Genomic DNA, 12,346 nt, shown 5'->3' on the forward strand with positions numbered 1-12,346 from the left:
TTTCTAAATATGCTTGTTTTCTTCACTGGGTTGGGTATGATAGCTTTCCATCCTCTCTACTCTTGTTCCTTCCTTTTATAGATAGATTACTTGAAAAACTAGTCTACCTTAGAATCTCTGCTTTGCACCACCAGCTCATTCATTTTTGGGGAAGGGCATTTCTGGGGTTTAAACTCAGGGCCTCATGCTTGCTAGGCAGGTGCTCTCCCACTTGAACTATACCTCCAGCCCTTTTTGCTTAAGTTATTTTTTGAGTAGGATCTCAAGTTTTTGCCCACGCTGGCCTGGATCATGACCTGCCTAATTATGCCTTCCATGTAGTTGGGATGACAGGTGTATGCCACCATGCCAAGTTTTTTGGTTGGCCTGGCCTGACCTTGAACTGTGATCCTGCCAGTCTTTGCCCCCTGAGTAGCTAGGATTATAGGGGTGAGCCACCACACCAGCATAGGGTTTGTTTTGTTTGTTTGTTTTTGTTTTGCAGTACTTGAACTTGGGGCCTTGTGCTTGCTAGGTGGGTGCTTTTTAATTGAACCACATCCCAGCCCAGCTCATTCTTTAACCTACTGACATCAGGTTCCCAACCCCACTGCTTTTCTGAAACCTCTGATCAAAGACCTAATCATCATAACCAGTGTGTAGTTTTTAGACTTCACTTTTTTTCTCTCTTTTCAGCATACTTTTCTTTGTTTTCCTACTATCATTCTCCTGACTCTCCTCCCTTTCTGGCACTCCTTCTTGGTTCTCCTTTTCTGCTCAGCTTTTACTTTGTCTATTCACTGAGGTCTGTTCTTGGCCTGATTCCCTATGTGGCTATTCAAACTCCCTACCCATGAATTTAGCCATCCACTCTTTCCTTCCCAAATATATTCCTCTCCCTATGTTCCATGCCACAACTATCTGTTTGCCCAAACTGAAAATTTAGGTAAGATTACATTTCTTCACATTTTTCCCTCACATAAACCAGGTATGCAGTAAGTCTTTCCATTTATGCCTAATTACTGCTTGCACCTCTTTATTTTCTCCATGCAGTTCCCTACCTTAGGTCCTTACCTTCTCTTGTTTTGACTGTTTGCGTGTAGCCTCCCTAGAGTAGACTTGAATTTCATTCTTTTTCCCACTACATTATGAAGCATTGCAGAAAGTCTATTATTTTATTGAAACTGTATGTAATTCTCATCCCCAAATGCCAACAAGGGGAATAGCAAATAGTAATCCCCATGTTCCTTGTTGGTTGAATGATTGCTAAATGAGAGAATAAATGGATGAGTGATTTCATGAAATAGATAATAAAATACCCTGAGCTTTCCTTATAGGGCCAGTAATGAATACAATTTCTGAGATAAGGTTCGTCCCATGGGGTGACATGTTAATAGATACATAGCAGATAACACTTGAAATAAAACATTGAAAGAAAATAAAACTTTTTAAATATTTGCCTAATTATAAAAGTAATGTTCACTGTAGGAAATTAATACAGTAAAATACAAAAAGAAAGATAAGTCAGTCCTAATCCTGCACCTAAGTGTTCATCTTTTCTAAGTACACATTTTCCCCAAAATTGGATCATACTAGTATTACTTTATAATGTGCTTTTTTTTTCAGTTACCTTTCTGTGACTCCCATTATGGCTTCTTCACATGGCCTGGGTTTTGCCCCAAAGAACCTTATAGCTTAGTTGAAGAAACATGGCAAAAATAAATAAAACAAATGGAGAGCCAATTGCAGAGGAGGAATTTAAAGATACCAGCAGGGGCGAAGGGGCATTTTGCCTTTAAAAAAGGTTTCCTAAAGAGACAATGCTGGAGCCTTAAAGTTAGGATGTGGACAAATAGGACAGAGGGGTGTCTGAGAGAGTGATCTAAGCAAAGCCTTGGTATGAAGCATAGAAGCAGTAAAGGAAGGCTTCTGCCTAAATTAGATTTGGCATTCTAGCTGTGATCCTTAGCATTCAAGAGTTAGTATTTGCTAACCAAGCATTAGTTCCAAGCATTCTTCTGCTGTCTTGATATCTACTGGGCTTAAGTGTAGTAGAAAGATAAAACTTAGCAAACAGTGTATGCCTGCGGTGTTACTTTCATACATTTTTCCTATAAAACACTAATCAAAAAGGAGCTAAAGGGGCAGGGAGTACAGCTCAGTGATAGAATACAAGCTTAGTGTATATCAGGCCCTGATGAGGAGGTGGGGAGGCTTAATAAACTGGGCGAGGTGGCTTATGCCTCTAATCCTAACTGCTTGGGAGGCGGAGGTCAGGAGGCTTGTAGTTCGAGGCCAGCCCAGGCAAAAAGTTTGTGAGATTCCATCTTAACTAATAAAAGTGGGCATGGTGACATGCTCCTGTCATCCCAGCTAGGCACTAAACATAAATATGATTGTGGTCAGGCCAGCCCAGGCATAAACACGAGACCCTATGTATAAACATACATAAATAAAAGGGCTAGAGGCATAGCTCAAGTAGTAAGGCTCCTGCCTAGAAAGTGCAAGGCCCTGAGTTCAAACCCCAGTACTGCCAAAGACAAAAATCTCAATTAGTGATTCATTTGATTAATAGGTTCTCTTTGAAACGCAGATGAGGATTTGTGTGGTCTTTAGGAAACTCAGGCTTGTTTGATTTTTAGATTAAGTATTCCTACATGTGCCATTATGCATGTCTAGTGAGCATCTCTTCTAAAATTCTTAGCCCTGTATCATATTATCTTCTTTAAAATGGTAAATAATTCTTAACAGTTTTGTCTAAGATTGCATTTTTATTCCTTGTAGAAAGGTAAACTTGTAGTTCAGTTAAGATTATAGCTTTTCCACTTCTACAATGTTCATTTTTGTTCTGATACAATTTTTTTTTATATAATGATTAGATCTCAAAGATAAGCCTTTGCTTAGATTTTTCTGACTACAGGTCATAACTGTAATGAATCTTAGGTTTCAAAGCTCTAACTTTGTCTATCCAGTAAATTTCCTATCCAGTAAATTGAACTAGTCATTTTATTCCCCCAGCCATTGGATATTTTATGCTTACTACATAGCCAGGTTATAGTGTAAGGACAGATGGTTAGGATATGACTTAAAAAGCAACCTTAAAATCTGAAAAGACTGGGGAGGAAGGGACTAGGATGGGTTACTTCATCTTCTCAGTAGTATTCCGGTTAGGAAATTGTATTATTCCATTTTGTATGTGTCGACAACTGTTTCTTATTACATCCTTTCTCTTTTTTTAGCTCAAGGAGAAATAGAAGCCATTGTTGTGCCTGTTTGCTTAGCATTCCTACTGATAACTCTTCTGGGAGTATTATTCTGCTTTAATAAGCGAGACCTGTAAGTACCTGTATTCATATTTTCGCATTTTCCCCAGCTTTTTTTTTTTTTTTTCTTTTGCTAGTAATGGGGTTTGAACTCAGGGCTTCACACTTACCACTTGAGCCATCCCACCAACCAGTTTTGCTCTGATTAGTTTGGGAATAGGGTCTTGGTTTTTACAGTCCTCCTATTTTACGCTACATTCTGTAACTAGGATGACAGGTGCTCACCACCATACCCAGCCATTGATTGAGATGGGGGGTCTCATAAACTTTTTTCCAGACTGGCCTCAAACCCCAATCTCAGCCTTCTGAGTAGCTAGGATTACAGCTGTGAGCCACCACACCCAGCTACAGCCCATCTTTATTGAGCTATAATTTATATACTATAAAGTTTATACATTTTAAGTTTATAGTTTGATGAATTTTTGTAATTGTGTACAGCTGTATAACCACCACCACAATCAAGATACAGAACATTTCCATCACCCTAAAGTATCTTCATTGTTTTGTAATCTATTCTGTCTGTCAACTTCTGACCCCAGGCATTCCCTAATGTGTTTTCTGTAACCGTAGTTTTGCCTTATCCAGAACTTCATATATGCGGAATTAAACAGCATGTAGATTCTTAGGTATGGCGTCTTTCATTTAATACAGTATTTTTTAAATTGGTCCATGTTGTTGCATATACTAATATTTTTTCCTTTATATTGCTGAATCATACTCTATAGTATGGATATGTCAAAATAATTGATGCTATCCATCACTTAAAGAAGTTTAGGTTTTTCTGATTCTTACCCATTATGTATAGTGTTGTGGGCATGTTTTCATTTAACTTGAATAAATAATTAGGATTAGAGTGCTGGATTATGTAGTTAAGTATGTTAACTTTGTAAGAAACTGACAGGGCTATGGATGTAGCTCAGTGGTAGAGCATTTGCCTAGCATTATCCTGGATTTGATCCCTAAGCATTGCAAAAAAAAAAAAAAAGAAAAGAAACTGTCAATCTTTTCAGGGTGGTTAGGCCATCCTGTATTCCCACCAGCATTACTCCATATCATCACCAACACTTGGTACTGTCGTAAGTTTTTTGGGTTTTTTTAGTAATTTATTTGAGTAGGTGTGTAGTACTATATCATTGTGGTTTTAATTTCCATTTCCCTGATGACTACTAATGGATCTTTTCATGTGGCACATTCTTTCTTTTGTGTCTATTGAAATCTTTTTCCCAATTTCAAATTGGATAGTTTTTATTAGTATTGAGCAGTAGGAGTTCTTCATTATGTTTGGTTACAAAGCTTTTTTCAAATACAAGTTTTAATACATTTTTGTCCCAGTTTGTGCATTACCATTTCGCTTTCTTAACTATGAAGTTAAGAAATTTTTCATTTTGAAGTCCATTTTATCTGTTTTTCCCCACACTGTGGTTCCTGCATTTTGTATCATGTTTAAGAAATCTATCTAAGCTAGTGTTCAAAAACATTTTTTCTTCTAGAAGTTCAGTAGTTTTAGTTCTTATGCCTATGATTCATTTACAACTTAACTAATTTTTGTGCATGGTATGAGATCAGGGTCAAGGCTGTTATGCCCCCCAGTCCCTGCCCAGATACCTACTTTTAACATTATTTTGAAAAAGACTATCCTGTTACCTTGTGAATTGCCTTGGCACCTATGCCAAAAATCAGTTGTCTATATAAATTTGTATTGGTTTCTGAACTCTCAGTTCTGTTCCATTGAACTGTTTGCCTCTTCTTCCTTATTAAAAAAAAATCACATCTATTATATTTTATTTGATATAGTGTAACATTTTTATTTGATTTATTATCTGGACACTTTTTTTTGTTTTGTTTTATAAGAGCTTTATTGAGGTTCAATTTACGTGTAATTAAGTTCAGCCATTTACTGCGTACTTTGTAAAGCTGTGACAATGTGTAAGACATGGAGTCACCCCCACATCCAGTATTAGAACACTTCTTTCACTCCAGTGCTCATCCTCACACCCTTTACAGTTACTCAGTGTCCTGGACCCTGCTTCCTAGCAAACACCCAGTTGCTTTCTGTATCTGGACACTTTTAATTGGGAATTAAACATCTTTGCTTTCCTTTTTGTTGGGAGGGGTTGAGCTACAACCTGTTGTAGCCTGGATGAAGCTTTTAATTGATTTTATTACAGGATTCGATTTATCTATAAATTGCTTGCTTAGCAAGCATGAGGCCCTAAGTTCAAATCCCACTACTGCACCCCAAAAAAGGATTTGAGAGACTTTTCAGTTGAATTCCAATGATTAGCTTCAGTCTTGTTACCTGTTTTTCATTTTGAATACCTTACCATTCATAGGCATTTTTAACAGTATTTTTCTGTGACTCAAAAAAATAATTTGTTTGGTTTTGGGGTAGGGTAGGTATTTTGTTGTTGTTGTTCATTTGCTTCTTTGAGATGACAAGTGGAAATAGGGACTGGTCATTGTTACATGTGGTTTTACACTTGCCATGTTTCTTTTCTCTTTAGAATTAAAAAACACATCTGGCCTAATGTTCCAGATCCTTCAAAGAGTCATATTGCCCAGTGGTCACCTCACACACCTCCAAGGGTAAGATCAAGTCCTCCTGAGTTGTTTGTAATGTACAAGTTCAAAATATATTTGAGCTGAGTCAAAAAAGTAAATGAAAATAACTGTACATAAATTAAAAATTATTGTCAAATTTTAAAGTAATACCTATAAATCATAATACATTCTGATATTCCTGATTCTGCTTAGTATAGATTATGAAATATGAACTGGCAAACTGAATACATAAAGTGCTAAAACTACCATTTAGTGGTAACTTTGTTATACAAGCATTTTGGATTGAATACCAAAACCAGCTTAGCCATTTTAACACTGAATTTTAATATTGAGGAAATGATTTTTGAGAACCTACACTAACTCTTAAAACTTAAAATATATCCCCAAATGGAAAGTATTTGTATTTATTATCCTCTAATAATCTTTAAATTTAATTTTAACAAATTAAAGATGTATATTTTTATATTCTACAGTAAAACTTAAGTAATTTAAATTTGATTTTTCTTAATGCCCCTAGTTTTTCTATCCATTCAATTCTAGGCTGTCTAATCTAGGCATGAAATATTAAATACTATTTGTAAACTACTACCTTATCAAAATGTAATTACAACAATAGTGATTTGGAAATTCTAAGTAGGAAATAATTCAGACTTCTTAATTCATTTTGCTTTATGTGCAGTTCAGCCAACTGACTGATTTTTGACATTATTTCTATACCATTGAAAGTTACTGAGAAGTTTCAAAAACACATTAGCTCTAAAAGTTTCTAAGCAAATATATGCCATAAGTAATAATCCATTTTCTCTCTTTTCTAGCACAATTTTAATTCAAAAGATCAGATGTATTCTGATGGCAATTTCACTGATGTAAGTGTTGTGGAAATAGAAGCAAATGACAAGAAGCCTTTTCCTGAGGATCTGAAATCACTGGACCTATTCAAGAAGGAAAAAACTAGTACTGAAGGACACAGCAGTGGTATTGGGGGGTCTTCCTGCATGTCGTCTTCTCGGCCAAGCATTTCTAGCAGTGATGAAAATGAATCTTCACAGAATACTTCGAGCACTGTCCAGTACTCCACTGTGGTGCATAGTGGCTATAGACACCAGGTTCCATCTGTCCAAGTCTTCTCAAGGTCTGAGTCCACCCAGCCCCTGCTGGATTCAGAGGAGCGGCCAGAAGATCTACAGTTGGTAGAAAACGCAGACAGCGGTGATGGCATTTTGCCCATGCAACAGTATTTCAAACAGAACTGCAGTCAACCTGAGACCAGTCCAGACATTTCACATTTTGAAAGATCAAAACAGGTTTCATCGGGCAATGAGGAAGATTTTGTTAGACTTAAACAGCAGCAAATTTCAGGTCCTATTTCACAGTCCTGTGGATCTGGGCAAATGAGTATGTTTCAGGAGGTTTCTATGGTGGATGCTTTTGGCCCAGGGACTGAGGGACACGTAGAGAGATTCGAAACAGCTGGGCTGGAAGCTGCAATTGATGAAGGAATGCCTAAAAGTTACTTACCACAGACTGTAAGACAAGGTGGCTACATGCCTCAGTGACAGACTAGCTCTGTTACAACTCAACAGTACCTATAAAGTAAAGCTAACATACTTTATCTGTGATTTCAGATAGAAAATAATCTTCACTCCCTGAAGATGATCATCTGCCCTTAAGGACAAAAATCTCACCTGGGCCATTTCCATTCCAGAATATCTGGGATTCTACTTTAAGCACTACATAAACTGACTTTATCCTCTGAATAGCTGAATGACTATGCTGTTTCAGGATGTTTGCACTGAAGAAAAACAGAAAGCTTGTCTGAAATTTATAAAGTAAAACTTTTTGTTTTGCTACATAAAAACACAGAAGGTATTTAAATAATGAGCAGTGATATAATGAGTGAACACAGCTGGTTTTGATGAGAATAGTCATCAAAAAAAGTGGCTTAGGGATGGTCAATATAAAAAATAGAGGGGCAAGGTGTAAATCCTCTGCTTCAGCTGCCATTACTTAAAAAGAGGTCTGTGGGCATAACTGTCTGAGCCCACATTTTGAGGTCTGACAGAGAAATGGTGGGGTGGCTTCATTTACAGTTAGACCATTGTGCCCTTCTGTTGATAGTGATGCCTGCAGCTGTTATTGAAGCAAAGGAATTCCAGAGCTTTAACTTGGCCGATTAAAAATACTTTGTTTAAAATATTATCTAATCAAAAATCTCACTAAAGTTTTAAAAATTTGCTTTTCCTTATTGACAGCCTCTTTGCAGGTCCATTTCACAAACAGCAGAGTGCCCTGGTGGGAAGTAGGAATGAACACCAAGCTATCTCGATCATTTTAACTTGTTTACGATTTTTAAAGACTCAAATTGTTGTCTATGTATGTATTTTTGTATGCATACATAGACATCACTGACCCTTGTGGTTAAGACTTCAGAGAATTTGGTTGACAAAGTACTTTATATATCTTCAGCTTAAAATTTACTTTAATTGAATATACCTTGTTTTGATTTTTAAGTATGCCAAGGTTTAATTTTTTTCTTTTTCTAGCAGGTGGTTGAAGCAAATTAAGTTAGAGGTCAGTGCTCACCACAACAAAACCGGGATCCCAATAAAATACATATTAATCTTAGTAAATATCACAGTTAGCAAATATCCTCATTGTGGAGACACCTAATAAAGAGATAGGTTTGTTTGTATAGGGGGACTGGAGGGCTTTTTGTTTGTTTTGTAGTACTGGGGATTGAACTAGGGCCTTGTGCATGCTAGGCAAGTGCTCTACCACTGAGATATACCTACAGCCCTGATTTTTTTAAGCTGAATTCCCGCTGTGTTGCCCAGGTTGACTCTAGCATGGGCTCAAGAGATCCTCCTGTCCCAGCTTCCTGAGTACCTACAGCTGTGTGCCACCATACCCAACAAGAAATAGTATTTTATTATCTGCCCATTCATTCTCACATCGTGAAACTTAATTCTACATTGTGATTTAGGAATATTTTAAACCTCTTCCTTCCAATTCTGTTCTTTGAAGAGAAGTGAGCCAGGCTTCCAGGGTTTCAAGCTAAAGCCACTAATGCATTTATGCCATTCCCTAACCACCATGTGTGACTTGCAGGTCTGAGTAAATTAGAAGAAATACTCGTGCTTCATGGTTGACTAGCACCACCAAGTGCATTCGGAGGAAATGGGTTTGTTTTTCTGGTATATTTAACTTTCAGAAAACAGACACACTTAAAATAGTTTGTAGAGGTTATTAAAGAATAAAAGATCAAGAAAACTGGTATACATTTACAGTTGAAATGTAATTCTACTTTTTACTCAGAATATTCTTCATGTTAGACTTCCTGATATGTTTTATCATTTGTATTCTTGCATTTATATCATATCTAATACTTTTCTGAGTTCTTTCACATATATGATCTTTGTGAGGCACAGTAGATGCTTTATTATGATACGTTCAACTTCCTACTTTAAGTAAAACCAACATGAGATTGGTGAAGTGACAGAATTAGAAGTAGATGAGAAAAATAAGGCAGAGAGAGGTCATCAAGGAACAGAGACTCAGACTCACACTACAAATGATGGTGTCACCACCACTGACATTGGTCATCAAAGGCTGGTCCAGATCAGGACTGGATTTGCCCTATTGTGGCTATACCTATGCAGACATATATATCTTATACTTTTCATTTCCTCAAAAACAAGAAATCATGTTATCATAACAAGTAGCAGTGTTGTGAAGAACATTGTAGTGTGAAGTTTGTACATTGGCGGGGGCGGGGATAGTTAGAAGGTATGAACTCATGATCTAAGGAAATGAAAATGAGGGGTCATTGAAGAAAGGACCTCAGGTAAGCAAATTTGCATGGTAAAACATGTATAAAATGTGGTATGGTGAGTGAATGCCTCCACTCAAAGAGTACATCAGATATATTAGATGGTTGTTATGTTTACTGTGCAAGAACTCATTCAGGAAATAAAGATTTGAGCACTAATATTTAATGTGCATTAGTGCCCTGAAGATAAAAAATCATAAAACTTATCTTAAATACAAAATTACTTTCCTAGAGCATGTTTTAGAATAATATATATTTTGATGCATGTGCATTGTATTTTTAGGTAGACAGGGCAATAAATCTGGTTTATTTATATAAAAAGTAATAAAGTTAGTGGATTTACTACTCTTTAAGTCTGTAGTGTCTAAAAATGTGGTTTAAATTAATGCACATCAGGAAATAGCTTCTTGTACAAAATAATTCACTGCTTCCTTTAAAATCTGATCTAATATATGTTACCCATGATGCTCTTGTAACTTGATTGTCAGCTACTGGTGTATTTGGCTTCCTGCCCTCATCTCCCATAAAGTTAAAATTATGAATAACTTAGTAAACTATAAGACTTTAGACTTTCTACCTGTTAACATCTAAAAATTTGATCCTTTACTAGCATGAATAAATCAGTAGTCAGCAACATACCCAACATTGGAGTAGAAGAAGGGAGGAAAACACAAATTCCTTCATATGCATTTGTGTCTTCTCTGGGTAATTAATTTAATTTCAGCCTCATTCCTTGATACAGGACTCCACCACATGGAGTCATCCAATGACCCTTGCTCATTGTGAAATTAAAGGTTAATGAAATTGAAGTATACTTATAAGACAGGTTTTTTATTATTATTATTATTAAAGCCCATAACAGCTCAGGTGCTTTTAGAAATAGAAATCAGACAATTTTTTCTTTTTTTTCTTTCTTTCAGTACTGGGGCTTGAACTTAGGGCCTCATCTTGAGCCACTTCACCAGTTCTATTTTTGTGAATGGTTTTTCGAGATAGGGTCTCACAAACTATTTTCCCGTGCTGGCTTCAAACCCTGAATCCTCCTGATCTCTGCCTTCTGAGTAGCTAGGATTTCAGGCATGAGCCACCAGTGCCTGGCGAAATCAGACACATTTTTCAAGATGTCTTTTTTCTACCCATATAATTAACTAGTTAAAATCATGACATAAATGTGAAAGTACATAATCATACAGAATTCTCCACAGTAGCTGTTTACTGGTGCATGTGTGAAATAAAACAAGCAGGAGAAAGCTGCGTTCTGTTACATTCCACATCATTCTCCTGTTTGGTTTGGTCAGCTGGTTAGGAAAATGTTCCCAAACCATACACTTCTGTTTCAATAAAGTTTTATTTCAGTGAGATGAGTAAAATCTCAATAAGCTACATAAAACTTACAGGTCAACTGTTCACAAATATTCTTAGGATAGTTTTTTCTGTTGTAGGTATTACAGTTAGATTGTATTGCCCAAGTAAGATTACTTTTCTAAAAAAATTATAGCTTGTAAATTAGAAAATATGCAGCCATAAATTGGCAGGGTATGTAGGGTTAGCATAAAATTTGGCATTAGCAGAGATTTCAGTAAAAATACAAAGTAGCAAACCTGCCTATGTGTCCTTGGGATGAGTCTTTGGCAGCATTTCCTTTTCAGGACATTAAACAATTCAAATGTAAGTCAAAAAATTTTCTTAAGCCAAGAATTAATCTGTTTTTCCACCCTATATGCTGTAGTGCATGCAGTGGCATGTGACTCTAGTGTATACTGCCTTAAAGATAAAAAGGTGGCAGCTCAAGGTGAGTTCTGCTGTTAACCCACTTGTTCCTAGATCCTTAAGGGCTTTTGGCAGTCAGTAACTCCCACAAACTGGCCAGTTTCATTTCATTCCCCAGTTGTTTGCAGATCTTGATGAAATAAATGCACATAGAGCCAGTGCTTGGTGATGAATATTCCAGTCTTTTATCCCTTGAACATAAGCTTTGATTACTATAGGTTGCAAATGCTGTTACATGAATACCAAGTGTGATGTGTCTGAAACAAAGGGATGTTATACAGTGAGTTTTAAAAACTGTTTAGTCTTAATGTATAGATTGAATAATGTATTCTAAAAATAAATGTGCAGGTTGCTAGCATGACAGTGAAGTGGTTATCATTAGGCATGCCTACCGTTAAGTCCTAGCTAGGCCTCGGTTCCCTGTAAGTAGTCCTTTCACATTCACTTACTGCCTTACCACACCTCATCTAACTTCATTTGGAAGGCTGGTGTAGTGCTATATAGATTTTTACCCTTGCAGTGAATTGCATGTGCCAATTGTAACCACAGCTATAGTTTTTTATGTTGACATAACTCTAAATGTTATCATAAATGTTTCACTATATATCACCTCTAATCCTTTAAGTAAATTTAAGGAATAAATTCTTGTACTTTTTTTGTGTGTGTGGTCACCGCCATCTGACTTGTTAGGCATTTTGTTTGAGGTAATGGTATTTATCCTTACTGTAAACAAGATGTTTTGTGAGGTATCTGTGCTCATCTGACGTCATGGGTAGGATTTAGAAGGAAAGTGATACACTATTGTGGCCTTAGTAATCAGCTTCCCAGATTTAGCCACGAGTTCTGCAATCCCAGCTTCTTACCTCCCAGCCAGGTTTTGCCA

General features: G+C 36.6%; 1 protein-coding gene across 1 annotated transcript in view; it reads left to right on the forward strand.

Moving 5' to 3' along the window:
* Positions 1 to 12,118, forward strand: part of Il6st (interleukin 6 cytokine family signal transducer) — a 52,657-nt gene extending 40,539 nt beyond the window's left edge. Inside the window, exons 15-17 of the mRNA XM_020185873.2 lie at positions 3,219 to 3,315; positions 5,807 to 5,888; positions 6,680 to 12,118. Coding sequence (XP_020041462.1) covers positions 3,219 to 3,315; positions 5,807 to 5,888; positions 6,680 to 7,420 — 920 coding nt within the window. The 3' untranslated portion in view covers positions 7,421 to 12,118. The remainder of the gene's footprint in view (positions 1 to 3,218; positions 3,316 to 5,806; positions 5,889 to 6,679) is intronic.
* The last annotated feature ends 228 nt before the right edge of the window (positions 12,119 to 12,346 follow it).

Source organism: Castor canadensis, chromosome 6 (assembly GCF_047511655.1).
Source record: "Castor canadensis chromosome 6, mCasCan1.hap1v2, whole genome shotgun sequence".
In the NCBI taxonomy this organism is placed as follows: domain Eukaryota; kingdom Metazoa; phylum Chordata; class Mammalia; order Rodentia; family Castoridae; genus Castor; species Castor canadensis.